At 58.7% G+C, this 18,720-nt stretch overlaps 1 protein-coding gene across 2 annotated transcripts in view; it reads left to right on the plus strand.

The window, feature by feature from the left end:
- EPHB2 (EPH receptor B2) overlaps positions 1 to 18,720 on the plus strand; it is a 152,598-nt gene that overhangs the window by 87,722 nt on the left and 46,156 nt on the right. For both annotated transcript variants that reach the window (XM_064172341.1, XM_064172342.1), the window contains exons 4-5: positions 3,672 to 3,827; positions 5,934 to 6,269. In XM_064172341.1, coding sequence (XP_064028411.1) covers positions 3,672 to 3,827; positions 5,934 to 6,269 — 492 coding nt within the window. The remainder of the gene's footprint in view (positions 1 to 3,671; positions 3,828 to 5,933; positions 6,270 to 18,720) is intronic.

Here is an 18,720-nt window from a genome sequence, read left to right on the forward strand (position 1 = left end):
TGCTGGTGAGGTGCAGGCTGCTTGGCCAGTGGGTGGCCTGGGGACCTGTCTAAGAGCCACCAGCAGTGGGAGGATGCTGCTGCAGGTCTGTGCCATCTGCTGCTGGTTCTGTCCTGAGGAGAGTGGGGAGATCAAACAGGAGCATTTGCAATGTGGCTCCTTCTCTGGTGACACTGCTTTAATCCCAGCACAGGTGTGGGCTGTGCACCACCTTCCCCTTCAGTTAATCTCTTCCCACCCTGGTTTCCTTCCTGCCTTTATGTCTTCAGCTCTCCAAGGTCTGTCAGAGTCCCTGGCAGTGCCAGCACCTGGCTGTGCTATTCACTGCCCATCTCAAGTATGAGGTGAGGGTGTTGGCTGCTCATGGAATCCAGCAGGAAGGAAACTGGAGGACCTCTGTGGCCCCAGGAAGGATGAGGGCAGAGAGGTGGCCCTAGAAGTTGAAGATGCTCTCTTTCTCAGAGCCAACAGCACTGCCAAGCCCAAAGAGCTTGGGTGCTACCACCTACCTCCTGCACTGCAGCCCTGCAAGGCAGGACTGAGTCCTCTTCCCTCCAGGCTGGAAAGGCTGTGGGCAGGTCCAAAGGCAGTGGGCAGCTAAGGTGAAAAACAGCAGCCTGTGAGGGCCTGGGGACAGGAGGGGGCAGAGAAGGGGCAGCTTCTGCAGCCGAGCCGAGGTGAGCCCCATCTGCCAGGACATGGGGCTTGTGTTGAACTGTTGGAGAGGGTGCAGAGGAGGCCACCAAGATGATGAGAGGGCTGGAGAGCCTTCCTCATGGGGGCAGGCTGAGAGAGCTGGGGCTCCTTGGAGACCTGAGAGCAGCCTGCCAGTGCCTGAAGGGGCTCCAGGAGAGCTGGGGAGGGACATTGGAGAAGGACTGGGAGTGCCAGGATGAGGGACAGTGCCCTTGAGCTGGGAGAGGTGAAAGTGGAGATGAGGAAGAGATTCTTGTGAGTGAGGGTGGGGAGAGGCTGGCACAGGCTGCCCAGGGAGGCTGTGGATGCCCCTGCCTGGAGGTGTCCAAGGCCAGGCTGTGCTGGTGGGAGTAGAGGATGGCACTGAATGATCTTTAAGGTCCTTTCCAACCCAACCCATCCCAGGATTCTGGGCTGTGGCTCTCCATAGGAGCGAGTCACTGGTGCCTGTTGGGCACGGGGCTGGTGCAGAGGCTGTGCTGTGGTGCGTGGCCAAGGGAGCCACAGCCTGGTGCAGGGTTTGCAGGGCAATTGGGTGCCAGCAGGAGCAGGGAGGGTGGTGGCAGAGGGCTCCCAAAAGCACAGGGGAGGGTGAGGGGCAGGATGTGGCCTGGGCGAGCAGCTCCAGGGGATGCTGAAGACAATGGGCTGCAGGGCCAGGCTGCAGCCCCCTGCCTCTAGCCCCAGGGAGGAGAGAGGCAGGGGGGAGACAAGGCTGGGGGGGTCGAGACTCTTGGTGGATCCCAAGTGGCAGGACCAGGGCTGCCATCAGCCATTAGAAATGTCCTGCTGGAGTGGAGGCAGCTGTGGTGGCAGGAGGAACAGAGCCAGGAGAGGAGAGCTGAGCAGGACCCAGCTCAGAGCTGCCAGCAAGGGCTGAAGGGCAAACCTTTATTGCAGGAGAGCTTTTTGCTGTGAGCCTGTCTGGGGCCTGCTCAGCCCCAGACTAATTAAAACGTTGGTTAGAGAGAGGCAGGGAGGCAGGGGCCAGCAGGCAGGGAACCACTCTGCAGCCCCCTTGCATGCCTGGCCTGAGCATGGCTGAGCCGTGGCCGAGCTGCAGCAGGGCAGGCAGCCCTGCAGGGAGGGAGGGCAGGAAGCCTCATGCCAGCACTGCCTCCAGCAACAGATCCAGGTGAGGGTGGGCAGGGCTCTGGGCAAGCTGATGTAGTCCAGGATGTCCCTGCTGACTGCGGGGGCGTTGGACTGGAGGAGCTTTGGAGGTCCCTTCCAACCCAGACCATTCTGTGGTGCTTCTGTGGTTGCTTTCCTGTCTCTGGGGCAGTGCTGATCTGGGCAGCATCAGCAGGTTTTGGTGCATCTCTGTCTCAGTGCAGAAGAAGCCTTAGAGGGAAGTTGTTACTCTTCAAATAAACCTCTTGAAGGGTGAAAAGGAGCTCCTGTGTTAAACCATCTTTGGTCCAATGTCCCTCTGCACCCTGCCCTTCACCCTGGTCTTTGCCCTGGGAGTCAGACTGGAGCAGTTCTCTGTGTTGTTGTGTTTCAAGAATCAGTGGTAGTGGAGGGACCCTGTGAGCACTGCAGCTCCAGAGCCACCTGCAGAGCTACCCAACCATCGCCTCTGCCAGCAGCCTCACACCCCCAGAGGTGGGTTTGTATCCAGGGACGTGCTGGGATGGGGGTCAGAAGTGGAGTCAAAGTCGTGGGGGATGGAGGGCAGGGAGGGCAGAAAGCTCCAGCAGCATGAGGAGACAGCAGTTGGTCAGTAGCATCTCAGGCTGTGGGAGGCAGGAGGGGATTTGCTGCTGGGAGTTCTCTGTGGAGCTTTTCTCACTGCAAAGTCAAAACAGTTTTGAAGGAAGGGAGATGAAAACTGAAAAAAAACCCCACCACTAACAAACCCACCCCAGAAGAGACCTTTCTTGTTTGCCAAGAGGAAAAAGCTCCTCAGCACCAGCTTGCAGCCACCCCCTCCCTGTGCTTCCTTCCCTGGCAGCTCTGGCAGGCAGCTGAAGAAGTTGGTTTGAGTTATTTGAGTGTGGAGGCCACCTGCCAGCCCCCGGCTCTGGGTGCTGCTCACAGGTCTAAGCCACAGCCCAGAGCAGCCCCCAGAGCCACGCTGGGAGCTGCCTCCAGCCCAGCTTTGCTTTGGCACCGGTGATCCCCTGGCTTGGGAAGGACCTTCTGGTGCTGAAAGCTCTGCAGTGAGGTTTTCAGGCACCTGCAGTGGCTCTGCTGGTGCTGCAGTTCAGTGTGCTGCAGTTCACACTGCTCCAGCCGTCACCACCCAGCTGCTGCAGGCACCCGAGGTGCACCCCTGGGGGACACAGAGAAGGTGGATGGCAGTGGAGTGTTCACTGCCAAGGGGAGTGTGAGGCTGCATCCAACCAAGTGGCAGCTGGCAGCTGGCAAGCAGAGCTCAGCAGTTCTCCATGGAGCCTGCAGTGCCCATGCAGGGCTCCTGCTGCAGGGGTGCCTGGGCACAGGGCAGGAAGCCAGCCCCTCTGAGTGAGCTGCTGGGAGAAGCAGCCCACAAGGATTGCCAAATGCAAGGAGCCTCCTCTGAGAAGGTCCTGAGCTATAAACTGTTGGAGGGTGGGAAGGTCTTGTGGGCAGTGAGTGTGCCTGGATCATGATCTGCTCCTTGGGTGGCCACTGCTGGGCAGAGGGTTCTGGTGACCGTGGGCCTCTGGTCTGACTTGATAGAGCTGCCTGGTGTGGTGGAGGCTAAAAGCTCTGCATCCACCAGGGCCTGAGAGGACCCCGGTGTGTGGTCATGTTGGGGGCAAGGAGGGACACATCTCCCTGCCCTTGCAGGCAGCAGGAGCAGCAGGGCTGTACCAGAGCCTCCTGACCAGCTGCCCCTTCTCCACCTTCTTTACTTCCAGTGGTCAGGATTTGGCTCTGGGCTCTGCAGAGCCCCAGAGGTTGTTTCCTGGCAGCGCTGCCAGGCTCCAGGCATCACCACCAGCCCTGGGCCTCACTCCTCACCTCTGCTCTTGGTCCTCTTCCAGGCTGCCCTTCAGGGACGTTCAAGGCCAGCCAGGGGGACGAGGGCTGTGTCCACTGCCCCATTAACAGCAGGACGACGTCGGAAGGAGCCACCAGCTGCGTGTGCCGCAACGGCTACTACCGCGCGGACGCCGACCCCCTGGACATGCCCTGCACCAGTACGTGGGCGAGGGGCAGCAGCTGGCTGGGAGGGGGCAGCAGCTGGCTGGGAGGGGCCAGCAGCCAGAGCACTGAAGGATGCCTAACAAAGGCCTCGGGGGACTTTGGAGGACAGGCTGCAAGGGACCTGAAAGCTCTTCCAGTCCCACCCCCTGGCTGCCCAGGGACACCTCCCTCTGGCCCAGCTTGCTCCAGCAGCAAGGTGCCCATGGCTCCAGGCAGCCTGCTCCGGGGTCTCACCACCCTCCTAGCAAGGAGCCTCTTCCCAGAGTCTAAGGAGCTGGGGCCTCAGAGCAGCCTCCTGGCCGTGGGTCTCCCTTACCCAGGCCAGCCTGCACTCACAGACAGCCCCAGCCCAGGGGTGTTGTGTTGTTCACAGCAGTGGCTTCCCTCTGGGGCTGCCCTAGCATGAGAAACTCTCCATGCAGGCACACAGGGGATGAGTGCAGAAGGCAGGAATTAGAACTACAGACAGTAACCAGGGGTGATGAAATGAGCCTGGGTTAAGGGGACAGGAATTGTTCCTGCTTCAGCCTTTGGCTGTGAACAGGAGGGAAAACCTCTTTGCTGTGAGGATGGCAGAGCCCTGAGCAGGCTGCCCAGAGAGGTTGTGGAGTCTCCTTCTCTGGAGACATTCAAAACCCACCTGGCTGTGTTCCTGTATGACCTGCCCTGGGTGATGCTGCTTTGGCAGGGGCTTTGGGCTGGATGATCTCTGGAGGTCCCTGCAACCCCTCCCTCTGTGGTTCTGTCATTCTGTGTGCTCAGCTTGCCTCACACAGGAGAAGCATCTGGCTCCGTGTGCCCTGCTGCAGTCACGGAATGGTCTGGGTTGGAGGGGACCTCCAAAGGTCATCCAGTCCAACCCCCTCTGCAGTCAACAGGGACATCCTCTGGTAGATCAGGAGACAGAACAAGGGGCAATGGCCTCAAGCTGAGGCTGGGGAGGTTTAGATTGGACATTAGGAAAAAGTTTTTCAGGGAAAGAGTGGTCAGGGACTGGAGTGAGCTGCCCAGGGAGGTGCTGGAGTCCCCCAGCCTGGCTGTGTTTCAGGGTGCTTTGGATATGGTGCTTGGGGCTAGGGTGAATCCTGTAGAGCAGGGCTCTAGGTTGGGCTTGGTGCTCCCAAGGGGCTTTGCCAGCCTGGCTGTGCCTGTGACTCTGTGAAATAAGGGTGCCCAGAGAGTGCCTGGGGGTCGGGGCAAGGCCTGTGGTGCTGATCCGGGGGCAGGGGAGCAGAGGATCAGTGCTGGGCCCAGTCCTGTTTAATATCTTTATTGATGATGTGGACCAGGGGATTGAGTCCAGCATCAGTAAGTTTGCAGATGACACCAAGCTAGGAGCAGCTGTGGAGCTGTTGGAGGTAGCAGAGCCCTGCAGAGGGACCTGGCCAGGCTGCATGGGTGGGCAGAGGCCAAGGGGATGAGACTGAACAAGGCCAAGTGCAGGGTTCTGCACTTTGGCCACAACAACCCCAAGCAGCACTACAGGATGGGGACAGAGTGGCTGAGAGCAGCCAGGCAGAGAGGGAGCTGGGGGTACTGGTGGATAGTAGGCTGAAGATGAGGCAGCAGTGTGCCCAGGTGGGCAGCAGAGCCGATGGCATCCTGGGCTGGCTCAGGAGCAGTGTGGGCAGCAGGACAAGGGAGGTTCTTGTGCCCCTGTGCTCAGCACTGCTCAGGCCACCCCTGCAGCCTGCAGCAGAGGAGGCTCAGGGCAGAGCTCATTGCTGTCTGCAGCTGCCTGCAGGGAGGCTGTAGCCAGGTGGGGTTGGGCTCTGCTGCCAGGCAGCCAGGGACAGAAGAAGGGGACACAGCCTCAAGCTGTGGCAGGGCAGGTTCAGGCTGGATGTTGTTAGGAAGTTGTTGTCAGAGAGAGTGATTGGCACTGGAATGGGCTGCCCAGGGAGGTGGTGGAGGCACCATCCCTGGAGGTGTTGAAGCCAAGCCTGGCTGGGGCACTTAGTGCCATGGTCTGGTTGACTGGATAGGGCTGGGTGCTAGGTTGGGCTGGCTGAGCTTGGAGCTCCCTTCCAGCCTGGCTGATTCTGTGATTCTATGATGATTCTGTGTCTCTTACACCTTCCTGTGGGTTCTCTTCGCAGCCATCCCCTCTGCCCCCCAGGCTGTCATCTCCAGCGTCAACGAGACGTCGCTGGTGCTGGAGTGGGCGCCGCCGCGGGACGCGGGGGGCCGGGAGGACCTGGTGTACAACATCATCTGCAAGAGCTGCGGCGCGGGCCGGGGCGCCTGCACGCGCTGCGGCGACAACGTGCAGTTCGCCCCGCGCCAGCTGGGCCTGGCCGAGCCCCGCGTCCACATCAGCGACCTGCTGGCGCACACCCAGTACACCTTCGAGATCCAGGCCGTCAACGGCGTCACCGACCAGAGCCCCTTCTCCCCGCACTTCGCCTCCGTCAACATCACCACCAACCAGGCCGGTAAGGTGCTTGGTGGGCCCCAGGGTCTCTGCCAGCCTGCTCAGTTCTCTGCTTCTGTGCTGAGCTGGTTCCAGTGTGAGCTCCCCAGAGGCCTGGCAGAATGTGGCAGTTGGGAGTCTCATTTGTTTTTCATAGAATCAAGCAGGCTGGAAGAGAGCTCCAAGCTCAGCCAGCCCCACCTATCCCCCAGCCCCATCCAGTCAACCAGACCATGGCACCAAGTGCCTCATCCAGGCTTTGCTTCAACACCTCCAGGGATGGTGCCTCCTCCACCTCCCTGGGCAGCCCATTCCAATGCCAATCACTCTCTCTGCCAACAACTTCCTCCTAACATCCAGCCTAGACCTGCCCTGGCACAACTTGACACTGCACCCCCTTGTTCTATTGCTGATGGCCTGGCAGAAGAGGCCACCCCCCACCTGCCTACAATGACCTTTGAGGTAGTTGTAGACGGCAATGAGGTCACCCCTGAGCCTCCTCTTCTCCAGGCTATACACCCCCAGCTCCCTCAGCCTCTCCTCACAGGGTTTGTGTTCCAGGCCCTTCGCCAGCTTTGTTGGAGTTGCCTGTCCCCTGCCGATGAGCTGCCCCAGTGCAGGCTCTGCTGGCTGGAGGGGCAGGAGGGAAGCTTTGCACTCCCAGCTCAGGCTCAGCTCCTGCGAGCAGCTCCTTACAGCACATCACAAACATTTACAGCTGCTGGCAGAAATGGACAGGTTAAAGGTAACACAGAAACACAGCTCCCCTCCCAGAAACCAGAGCCCCCAGGAGGGGCTCCCAACAGCCCTTCCACCTTCTTTCCACCCCCCACCCTTATCCCAGGGTCTGCCTTAAGTGCAAGGTGAGCTGGAAGGGTGGGCAAGGGGGGCTAGAAGCAGAAGGATTGGTTGGGATAGACAGATCCAAGCAGAGCAGCAGAAGCCCAGGGAGAAACCACAGACACCAACTCCTACAGCCAGAACTGTCTTATCTGCATCAGTGTCCTTGCTCTTGTGCATCTCAGCAAGCCTGTGAGTGAAGCAGACATCAGCTTTGTTTCCTTCTCACAGCCTGTCATCGCTCTCATTAAAATAGTCCAATTGGCCTCTAACCAGCACAATCCACCCCTGTCTGGCTGGAATCCAGCCCTGGGGGTAGGAACTGGATGATACTTATGGTCCCTTCCAACCCTGACTGATTCTCTGCTTCCCTTCTGTTTCACTCAGAGTTCTGCTGAGAACTCTCTGTCTAACCAGAGCAGTACTTACACCCAGGACACAGCAGGTTCAGCAGGCAGTTTGTCTGCTCACAGATGGGACGAGAACAGGGACTGCCAGGGGACTCTGGGGGCGTGCTCACAGACTGCAGATCCTCTGCTAGCTGCTCCCTTCGGACACGAGGTTGTACATCAGCCAGAAGCTCCCAGCAGCTTGTGCTGCACACTGCCTGCAGCCCCTCAGCTGCAGCGGCGTTTCCCGGTGGCATGCTCTGGATGTCACCGTCTGCTGCATTACCAAGTGTGCAGAGAGGGCTCTGGGGTGCTGGTGGATCCTAGCTGAAGAGGAGGCAGCAGTGTGCCCAGGTGGCCAAGGCCAATGGCATCCTGGGCTGTCTCGGGAGCAGTGTCGCCTGCTGGACAAGGGAGGCTCTTCTGCCTCTGTGCTCAGCACTGCTCAGGCCACCCCTGCAGTGCTGTGTCCAGTTCTGGGCTCCTCCATTGCAGAGAGATGTTGAGGTGCTGGAAGGTGTCCAGAGAAGGGCAGCAAGGCTGGGGAGGGGCCTGGAGCACAGCCCTGTGAGGAGAGGCTGAGGGAGCTGGGGGGGTGCAGCCTGCAGCAGAGGAGGCTCAGGGCAGAGCTCATTGCTGTCTGCAGCTGCCTGCAGGGAGGCTGTAGCCAGGTGGGGTTGGGCTCTGCTGCCAGGCAGCCAGGGACAGAAGAAGGGGCCCCAGGCTGAAGCTGTGGCAGGGCAGGTTGAGGCTGGATGTTGTTAGGAAGTTGTTGTCAGAGAGAGTGATTGGCATTGGAATGGGCTGCCCAGGGAGGTGGTGGAGTCTGTGTGGCTGGAGGTGTTGCAGCCAAGCCTGGCTGGGGCACTGAGTGCCATGGTCTGGTTGGTTGGGCAGGGCTGGGTGCTAGGTTGGGCTGGGGGAGCTTGGAGCTCTCTTCCCACCTGGTTGAGTCTATGAGTCTATGTATGACCAGAACCTTCAGCAGAAAGCACCCCACAGACAGGTTTCCCTTTGCCCAAAAGAGAAAATACCCAAACGGTTTTCCCTAACAGACTCTTTTCACATGCAGGAGGAACTTTATCGCTGTGCACTGCACAAAATAGTCCAATTAGCCTCAAAGCAACACACAGAACAGCACAGTAACAGGATGCCTTCCCCTCTCCCTCTGCTGGACAGGAAGGAGGTAGATGTAGAGAGGAAAAGGGGCAAAACACCCAGAGAAGAGTCTGGCTCCATCTGGAACTTCAACAGTAAATAACAGGTGTTTAAGGCAGGGGAGTTACAGAAGGTGTAGGTGTTGTGCAGGGGGTTTCTCTATGCCTCCCTTATTAGGGGGAGGTGAGAAATCAATTTGAGGCAGCATTGATTTTTTATAAAAATTATTTATTCAAATTAATATTTACAAACTCTTGCCACCCCCAACCACTGTGTAATAAAATACAGTTCTAGCACAAAGTTATGAAAACAATTTGGATATGATATGTGCAGGGATCTGGTTAATAATTGTTAAATATCATCAACTCACCCACCTGAACATGAGCCAGCAGTGTGCCCAGGTGGCCAAGAGAGCCAGTGGCATCCTGGCCTGCATCAGGAATGGTGTGGCCAGCAGGAGCAGGGAGGACATTCTGCCCCTGGACTCTGCACTGCTTAGACCACACCTTGAGTGCTGTGTTCAGTTCTGGGCCCCCCAGTTTAGGAGGGACATTGAGATGCTTGAGCGTGTCCAGAGAAGGGCGACGAGGCTGGGGAGAGGCCTTGAGCACAGCCCTACGAGGAGAGGCTGAGGGAGCTGGGATTGGTTAGCCTGGAGAAGAGGAGGCTCAGGGCAGACCTCATTGCTGTCTGCAACTACCTGAGGGGAGGTTGTGGCCAGGAGGAGGTTGCTCTCTTCTCTCAGGTGCCAGCACCAGAACGAGAGGACACAGCCTCAGGCTGTGCCAGGGGAGATTTAGGCTGGAGGTGAGGAGAAAGTTCTTCCCTGAGAGAGTCATTGGACACTGGAATGGGCTGCCCGGGGAGGTGGTGGAGTCGCCATCCCTGGAGCTGTTCAAGGCAGGACTGGACGTGGCACTTGGTGCCATGGTCTGGCCTTGAGCTCTGTGGTAAAGGGTTGGACTTGGTGATCTGTGAGGTCTCTTCCAACCCTGATGATACTGTGAGACTGTGATGCTGTGAACTGTAGACAGAGAGATTTCCCTCAGGCTCAATGCTGCTTGAGAGCTATGCTGTCTGCCCAGCAGGGGCTGAAAACCATAGCTGCTCTAAGGCAGAGGTCACTTATATTACAGAAGAATCAAAGCTTTCTTGGATGTGTTGCCCTTAATTATTAATCACCCTCCCGGGGTTGTGTCACAGCCTGTGCCCAGTGTCCAGACCTCTGTGGGGCTGGAGTCTCCCTGGCTTGTGAGGAGATGATAAATCTTCCCAGTCTCTGGAGTAAGCAGGTTTCTCTAACCTTTTGTTCTCCTGGTGTGAGGTGGTCTCTGCCTCGATGCTGCTGGTTCTTCTGGATGCTGCGTGTCCAGGGATGATCAGCTGGCAGGATTCCAGGAGCAGGAGAAGGGTTTGTCCGTGCAGTCTCTGGCATGGTCCTTCTGCACAGCCAGCAGGCTGTGTGTGTGGGTTTGCAGACCATTCAGAGGTCTGCCAGCCTGGCCCTTACCAGGCTGAGCTGGGAGCCTGTGCTCCGTAGATCAAGCAAGACAGGTGGCCAGTATGCACGGCCGGCTCTAGGCTTAGGGAGCTATTGGCTCCCCATGCATGTATCAGGTGCAGGCTTGAATGTGCTCTGCTTCTAAAGGTATGCAGAGAGGTTAACTGTGAGCTGAAATCAATGCACAAGGTCTGAGCCTCAGTGAGTGTGCAAGTGAGGGCCAGACTCTGTGTCTGGGCTTTTGCAAGCAAGTCAGGGCAGCAGGATGCTGCAGTGTGGATCAGAGAGCTGAGCTGCGCTGCAGGCAGGGTCAGAGAGCTGAATCTGAACAGATCTGACCAGAGCTGTCTGAGCAGCTGAGTCTGAATACTCTGAACAGCTAAGTTTGAACACAGGGTGCACCTCTGCACCCCTCTTTATAGACTGTGGGCTGAGATTCATGGCCCTTTGGCCATCCAGAGTGACCAGTCAGGTTGGCAGTAAGCCAAACCTTACCTTAATAGGCAGGAGCTGTTTGCCTGGACCCTCCCAAATATGGGGATCACCTGGGCAGACCCCAGGGATACACAGACTGGGGGGGTGTGTGTTACACAACCTGTTTACTGCCACGGGTCCTGGCAGAACAACATGTCCAGGCATGCAGAGGCATAGAGAGGCCTCTATTTTCGGGCTTGCAGCCCCCCCACCACAGTAGAGAAGGGGAAGAAGGTGCAAAATATATCTACAACCAGATGGGTGGGCAGGGGTGGAGGCAGGTTCAGGAGGGGGTTGTCCATTGTGAGGTAGGGTGGCCACATGGCAAAAGAGGAGCAGCAGGAACCAGGGTGGTGCTGGCAGGCAGGGGGGGCAAAGAGAGAGGGAAATAGGAAGCTCCTCTGGTTTTAGAGGGGCCCTAGCCAGGAGGTGGGAGTGAGCAAACCTCTGCACCTGGGGCCAGGTTCAGACCACCCCCAGGAGGGTTAACCCTTCACATGTGCTAAAGGGGCAACAGGATGAGAGGTTCATACCAAGGCATTAATTATTGGTTGATTTGGCTCCTCTGCAGCTTGGCACAAAGACAGGAAGGGTGCAGAGGGTCTGGTGTCTGGTGGAGATCCTCTTCATGACAGAAAGTCTGGGAGCAGTGTTTGGAAGAGGATCAGCCCAAAAGCAGTAAATGTTCCCCCCAGGAACAAGAGGAAGGAAGTTCCTGGAGGCTGTAGGAGTGCATCAGCCCTCAGAGCGCTGCTTGCTGCCTGGGGGAGTTCCTCTTCCTCTGGGGAATCCTCCTGAGCTGCTGCTCATAATCCATGTGGGTGGGGGGCAAAGACCCAAGCGGGAAGAGCACCTCCTGCTCTGCAGCTCACCTCTTTCATCAAGCCAGGCTAGCTTTGGTCACACAGAATTAAGCAGGTTGGAAAAGATCTTTGAGATTATCAAGTCAAACCTTTCACCTTGCACCTGCTAAGTAACCAGCCCTGGCACTGAGTGCCTCCTGCAGCCTCCTCTGAAACACCTCCAGGCACAGCGACTCCACCACCCCCTGGGCAGCCCATTCCAGTGCCAATCACTCTCTCTGACAACAACTTCCTAACAACATCCAGCCTCAACCTGCCCTGCCACAGCTTCAGCCTGGGGCCCCTTCTTCTGTCCCTGGCTGCCTGGCAGCAGAGCCCAACCCCACCTGGCTACAGCCTCCCTGCAGGCAGCTGCAGACAGCAATGAGCTCTGCCCTGAGCCTCCTCTGCTGCAGGCTGCACCCCCCCAGCTCCCTCAGCCTCTCCTCACAGGGCTGTGCTCCAGGCCCCTCCCCAGCCTTGCTGCCCTTCTCTGGGCACCTCAACATCTCTCTTGAATGGAGGAGTCTAGAACTGGACACAGCACTGCAGGGGTGGCCTGAGCAGTGCTGAGCACAGGGGCAGAAGAGCCTCCCTTGTCCTGCCGGCGACACTGCTCCTCAGCCAGCCCAGGATGCCATTGGCCTTCTTGGCCACCTGGGCATGCTGCTGGCTCCTCTTCAGCTGCCAACCAGCACCCCCAGGGCCCTCTCTGCCTGGCTGCTCTCCAGGGACTCTGGCCCCAGCCTGTAGCACTGCTTGGGGTTGTTGTGGCCAAAGGGCACATCCTGGTACTTGGCCTTGTTCAAGCTACTGGCACTGGACTGTGCCCATCTGTCCAGCCTATCCAAGTCCCTCTGCAGAGCCCTCCAACACATCCACACCAGATCCCAACTTGGTGTCATCTGTAAACTCACTGCTGCTGGACTCAATCCCCTGGTCCAGATCATCAGTGAAGATATTAAACAGGTCTGTGCCCAGCACTGATCCCTGGGGCACACCACTGGTGCCAGCTGCCAGCTGGCTGTGGCACCTTTCACCACCACTCTCTGGGCCCTGCCCTCCAGCCAGTTCCTGACCCAGCACAGAGTGCTCCTGTCCCAGCCATGGGCTGCCTGCAGGGGTTTGCTGTGGCACACAGTGTCAAAGGCCTTGCTGAAGTTCAGGTAGACTACATCCACAGCCTGCCCCACACCCACTGGGCAGTCACCTGGGCATAAAAAAGGATCAGGGTGGTCAGGCAGGACCTGCCCTTCCTAAATCCCTGCTGGCTGGGCCTGATCCCCTGCCCATCCTGTAGGTGCTGTGTGGCTGCACTCAGGAGGATCTGCTCCATTTTCTTGCCTGGCACTGAGGTCAGGCTGACAGGTCTGGAGTTTCCTGGGTCCTCCTTCCCACCCTTCTTGTGGATGAGCACCACATTGGCAGCTTCCAGTCCTCAGGGACCTCTGCAGTGAGCCAGCACTGTTGGTAAATGATGGAGAGAGGCTTGGCCAGCTCAGCTGCCAGCTCTCTCAGCACCCTAGGATGGATCCCATCCAGACCCACGGACTTGTGAGGGTCCAAGAGGCTCAGCAGGTCCCTAACTGCTTCCTCCTGGATTACAGGGAGGCTGCTCTGCTCCCTGACCCCATCTACCTCCCAGCATGGCCCAACCAAAACAAAGAGACAGGAGCCACTGAGCCTCAGTTCTCTGCCTAGTCACAGAGAGGTCTGGGCTGGAAGGGACCTCCAGAGCTCCTCCAGTCCAACCCCCCACAGTCAGCAGGGACCCCCTCACTTAGATCCGGTTGTCCAGAGCCCTCTTGAGCCTCCTCTCACACTCAGACTTGCCCCAACACAGGATCAGTGCCTGGCACATGGCCTGGGGGAGGGCTCCTGTGCATCCACCACACACAGCCCCGGGAGGGGGAGGTATCTCCCCTGGCTCCCTTCATCCCAGCTTCTCTGTTTCCCCCATCCCACCCTCGCCGGGGGCTGGGGGTTGGGTTTTGGATGTGCTGCCACATTAGCCTTTGCCAGGAGCCCTCTCCAGGAAGGGGCAGGTGGTGGGCAGAGACCTCCTGATCAAGAGCTGCTAGGTCAGACCCTGTGGGATGAGCAGGGCTGGAAGGGGAGAGGAGGTGGGGTGAGATGTGACAGGGATGTCACTTGCTCCATTTGGCAGTGCTGCAGTCCCCACCCCTGGGGGTGTTCCAGCAGTGCATGGGCCTGGTGCTTGGGGCTGTGGTTTAGTGGTGACCCTGCAGTGCTGGGTGGGCCTGGGGGAGCTTGGAGCCCTCTGCCAGCCAGCTCTGTGCTGGGAGTCTGTGGTGGTGCTGGCAATGATGAACATGTGTGGCCTTGGCAGTTTCTGGGTGCTTCCCAAGCCTGAGGGGCTCACACCCCTTATTTCAGTGGAAAGCTGGAGTGTGTCCCAGGTCAGAGCTGCCCTCCTTGTCACCAGTGCCCTGGTGCCTCGCTGTCTTTCTCTGGCACTGGGTGTGTGGCTGTGGCTGTTGCCCCAGAGCATCCATTGCAGTCCCCACAGCTGGGAGCCTTGCTGCAGCCCCTGCCATTGCTTCCTGAGGAGTGAAGGGAAGAGCAGGCAGAGCCAGAGCAGACTGAATGCAAAGCTGCCCAGAGGAGGGGCTGGGAGATGGGGGGGACCATCTGTAAGGCTGCTCTGGGTCCTGTGCTGCTGCAGAGCCGCCTTGGTGAAGCAGCCCAAGCAGCGAAGCTGGAAGGGTTTGGTGCTGAGCTGGGGGTGCCTGGCACCCCGAGCAGGCTAGTTGTGCTGGGCGAGGGCCTGTGTGAGGGTTGCTGCTGGTGCTGCTGGGACCCTGAGCAGCCCCAGGCAGCAGCCGTGCAGCTGGCAGGGTGCCCCACACTGCTGCCCGGCAGGGGCTGCTCTCCCCAGCCCACCTGAAGCCATCTGGAGCCAGAGCAGACTTGGGCTGGGTCTTGGCTTAATCCAGTCACACAGAGGAAGCAGGCCAGGGGGGTACAAGCATGTGTGGGGACAAGGCAGCTTCGTGGTCCCTCAGCACTGCAGCAGCTGTGTGGGGAGTGTGAGTGTGCCCCAGGCTACCCTGGCACTGCCTGACCCTCGAGCTCGAGTGTGGCAGTCCTGGCTGATTGCTTGCCAACTGCCTGGAGCCCTCGGCGTGTGCAGGGGGCAGGAGGTGCTCTGGGCTGGAGCAGCCACGGTGCAGGTGGGCATCACCTGGTGGGGCATGCAGAGAGCCAGAGGGGACCTGCAAAGGTGGCTCTGTCACAGGGGAAGAGCAGCCTGGGAGCTGTGGGGCTGTGGTGTACTCCCCCCACGACCAGCAGCCCTGAAGGCAGTGAGCAGCACTGAGCCACAGGGGATGAGGAGAGAGGAGCTGGACTGCGGCAGTGACCTGTTGCAGGTTGCTGTACAGAGATGGCTGATGGGGACAGGGTGAGTACAGTGCTGTCTGAAGATGAGCCAACAAAGTGCTCCCCAAGTGCCATGGCCACAAGTTTCTTGAGCACCTCTAGGGATGGGGACTCCACCACCTCCCTGGTGCCTGACCACTCCAGCACCCAAGCCTGCAGGCCAGGTGCTGCCTCCACAGGGAGTCCTGCTGAGTCCCAGCCTTGCCCGTGTGTTGCAGGTGATGGTGCTGCTGAGCACAGTGCTCTTGCACCCTGCTGAGCTCCAGAGGTCAGGAAAACCAACCCAGGCAGTTGGCAGGAGCTGCCTCCATAGAGTCCTGCTGCTGTGCCTGATTTGGGCCACAGGCTTTGTAGAAGGGACCTCTGGGGTCTGGATCTCCCCATCCTGCTTGCAGCAGATCTGCTGTGGGGTTTGCTAGTTCTAAAACTCCACTTCTCTGCTAACCTGGCCCAAGACTTTGTCCCCCTCCTGGCAAAGATGCTTTCACCTCTGCCACGAGGACAGGCTCAGGGAGCTGGGGGTGTTCAGCCTGGAGAAAAGCAGGCTCCAGGGAGACCTTAGAGCAGCCTGCCAGGACCTGCAGGGCTTCCAGGAGAGCTGGGAAGGGACTTTTGACAAGGGCTGGGATGAAGGACAATGGTTTGGAATGAGAGCAGAGCAGGTTGAGGTTGGATGTGAGGAACAAGTTCTGCACCAGGAGGCTGCTGGAACACTGCAACAGGTTGCCCAGGGAGGTGGTTGAGGTCCATCCCTGGTGGAGCCCAGCAGGGCTGTGGGCAGCCTGCTCTAGTGCAGGATGTGCCTGCTGAGTGCAGAGGCATTGCACTGGGTGACCTCTGGAGGTCCCTTCCAGCCCAGTCTGTGCTTCTACAGGTCTGTGGCTTCCAGCCTGATTTCTGGCTCATGCTCCTTGCTGATCTCAGCCTTCCCAGGCTTGCCCTTTGCATTCCACCTTTTCAGCCCCACCAGCACCGAGTCAGCTGTCAGACAGCACAGAGGGAAGCCCCAGGGGACAGGGCAGCTCTCTTCTTAGGAGAAAGTTGGTGGACAGAGTGGCCAGTGCCAGCCTGCACTCAGAGCTGCTGTCCTGGGCCCTTCTCTTGCAGTGAGTGTCTAAAAAGAGCAGAGGTGTTCCCCAGGCAGCAGGGCAGGCTGCTAGGACAGCAGGTGTGATGCTTCCCGTGTCAAGGGACAGACAATCAGAAGGGACCAGGTCCAGCTAAGCAGGAACAAAAAGAGCTTGGGAAAAGCATCTCCTTCCCACCAGCTCCTCAGTCCTTGCTTGGTCTTCAGCCAACTCCAGTTTACCCCTTCCAGCAAGCTCTGCATGCTGCACACTGCCTCCCTAGGAGATACCTCCTGTCCCTTCTGAGGCCAGCTTGTGCCTGCTCTCTGCTCCTTTCCAGCCCCATGCTGTCCAGCTCCCCTGCCACTGGCCTGCCTCTTGCAGGCAGGAGCTGAGTGGCATCTCCCCCAAAGCTCTGCAGCTTTCCAAGCAGGGAGATCCAGGCCTTGCCACCTGACACAGCCAGCCCTGTCTTCAGGGGCTGTGATGTGGCCAAAGGGAAGAAGCCCTTCATGCAGAGAGCAGCTTGCCTCCAGAAGCCTTTCCCCAGCCGTGCCAGAGCAAAAGTCTGTGCCAAGAGGCTGGAGGAGAGCTGTGCCAGCATCCCGAGAGGGAAGCCAGAGGTCAAGGAGCTGAGGCACAATGGCACTTTAGTAACTGAGAGCCATGCCAGGCATCAGCCCTCTTGCTGGTGGCAGCACTCAGCCCTTGCTGGCTCACTTGTGACCATTCTCTGGGAGGCTGGGGACTCCTGGAGCTGTGAGGATTGGCAGGCTCCCTGCCTGCCCTGGGCAGTGATCCCTCCAGCAGCACATGGAGAGGGCACCCCTTGGTAACAGGCTGGGGCTTCTGTGACCTGGGGAGGGAGGAAAGAGCCTCCCAGGAGACAAACTGAAGCCTACCCAGGGGTGGGAGGAGAACAGCAGGAGTTTTGGGGACGTGTCCCTTCCATGTCAGGGGAGATCAGAAGGGAGGAGGAACTCTGGTGTCAGAGGCTCCTGGCTGCACACAGAGCCAAGAAGAGCCCTGGACAGCTAACAGAGGGAGAGTAGCAGCAGGGAGGTGACAGAGGACACCCAGACACGTCCCAGCAGCAGAGTTCTTGATCCCTTCCCCTCCATGGACCCAGTTACCTTGTGCTGAGCCATAGGGTGACATTTGGCAGCAGTAGGTGACAGGGTCCTTCGGCTGGGCAGATGTGCAGCTCACATCTGTGCCCCACACTGGTCCCAGCCATGCTTAGGCTTTGCATTTCTGCTCTGGGTGGCTGTCACAGCCTGGGCAGTGCTTTCTGGACAGGGGTCCCTGTGAGCTGGGGGCAGGTGGATGTGTTTGAGGGGCCCAGAGCAAGTGTGGCCATGGCTCTGCTCTGCCCTGAGTGCCCTGTGGAGCACTGAATCCAGTTTGCCCCTGTCTGGGCTTTCTTGCCCTTCACATCCAGAAGGACATTGAGGGACTGGAGCTGGTCCAGAGGAGGGCACCAAAGCTGGGGAGTGGTCTGGAGAACAGGGCTGGGAGCAGCAGCTGAGGGACTTGGGACTGTTCAGTGTGGAGCAGAGGAGGCTGAGGGGAGACCTCCTTGATCTTTACAGCTCCTTGAGAGGAGGCTGCAGGCAGGTGAGGGTTGGGCTCTTCTCTCAAGTACCAAGTGACAGGACAAGAGGAAGTGGCCTCAGGTTGCAGCAGGGAAGGGTCAGGTTGGACATTAGGAGAGATTTCTTCACTGAAAGATTGGTCAGGGACTGGCAGAGGCTGCCCAGGGAGGTGGTAGAGTCCCTACCCCTGGAGGTGTTGCAGAAACATGGCCATGACACTTGGGGCCATGGCCTGGTGCCCAGAGAGGGTTGGGTTGATGTTTGGACTGGATCTTAGAGGGCTTGGCCAACCTGACCACTTGCGTGGTTCACTGATGGTGCAGAAGGGGAGGAAGCTCAGCAGTGGTCCTGGGCAGTGCAAAGCACCAAGCACCACTGCCACCAAACCCTGACACTGAGAGTCACAGAATCAGAGAGCTGTTTGGGCTGGAGAAGGCCTCTAAGACCATGGAGTCCAACCCAGCACCACCATGGCCACTAGACCATGCCCCATGGCCATAGGTTTCTTGCAGACCTGCAGGGATGGGCGCTCCCCCACCTCCCTGGGCAGCCTGTGCCAATCCCTGACCACTCCTGCAGCAAAGACATTGTTCCTTGTCTCCAGCCTAACCCTCCCCTGGCACTATTTCAGGACATTTCCTCTCTTTCTATCACTTGAGACTGGAGAGAAGAGCCCAACCCCCACCTGGCTCCAGCCTCCTCTCAGAGCAATGAGGTCTCTCCCCTCAGCCTCCTCTCCTTCTCACTTGCTGCCTTTCTCCTCTCTCCTCTCCCATCCTATTGCATTCACTGTGCCCCACACCTTGCAGCAGCCAGCAATAAGTGCCCAGGAGAGACCCTGCCATGCCCAGGTGCCTTCTTCTCTGCCCACTGGAGGCCATCTGCAGCCAGGGCTCAGGTGGCAGAAGCTCTCCAGGCCTCCTCTTCATGCTCCTGCCATGGGCAGTTGGGACACTGGGGATGGCTGCACTGCTGCAGCTGTCCTGGCAGATGCTCCCAGCTCTGGGGGCTCCTCTACCTGCTGCCTCCCAGGCTCCCTGGTGCATGAATTGCTTGAGCATCACAGGACACAGAGTGGCTTAGGTTGGAAGGGACCTCAAGGATCATCCAGTTCCAAGCCCCTGCCATAGGCAGGGACACCTCCCACTAGAACAGGTCACTCAATGCCTTGTCCAGCCTGGTCCTGAATACCTCCAGGGAGGTTG

The sequence above is a fragment of the Pogoniulus pusillus genome, chromosome 36 (assembly GCF_015220805.1).
Source record: "Pogoniulus pusillus isolate bPogPus1 chromosome 36, bPogPus1.pri, whole genome shotgun sequence".
NCBI lineage: Eukaryota > Metazoa > Chordata > Aves > Piciformes > Lybiidae > Pogoniulus > Pogoniulus pusillus.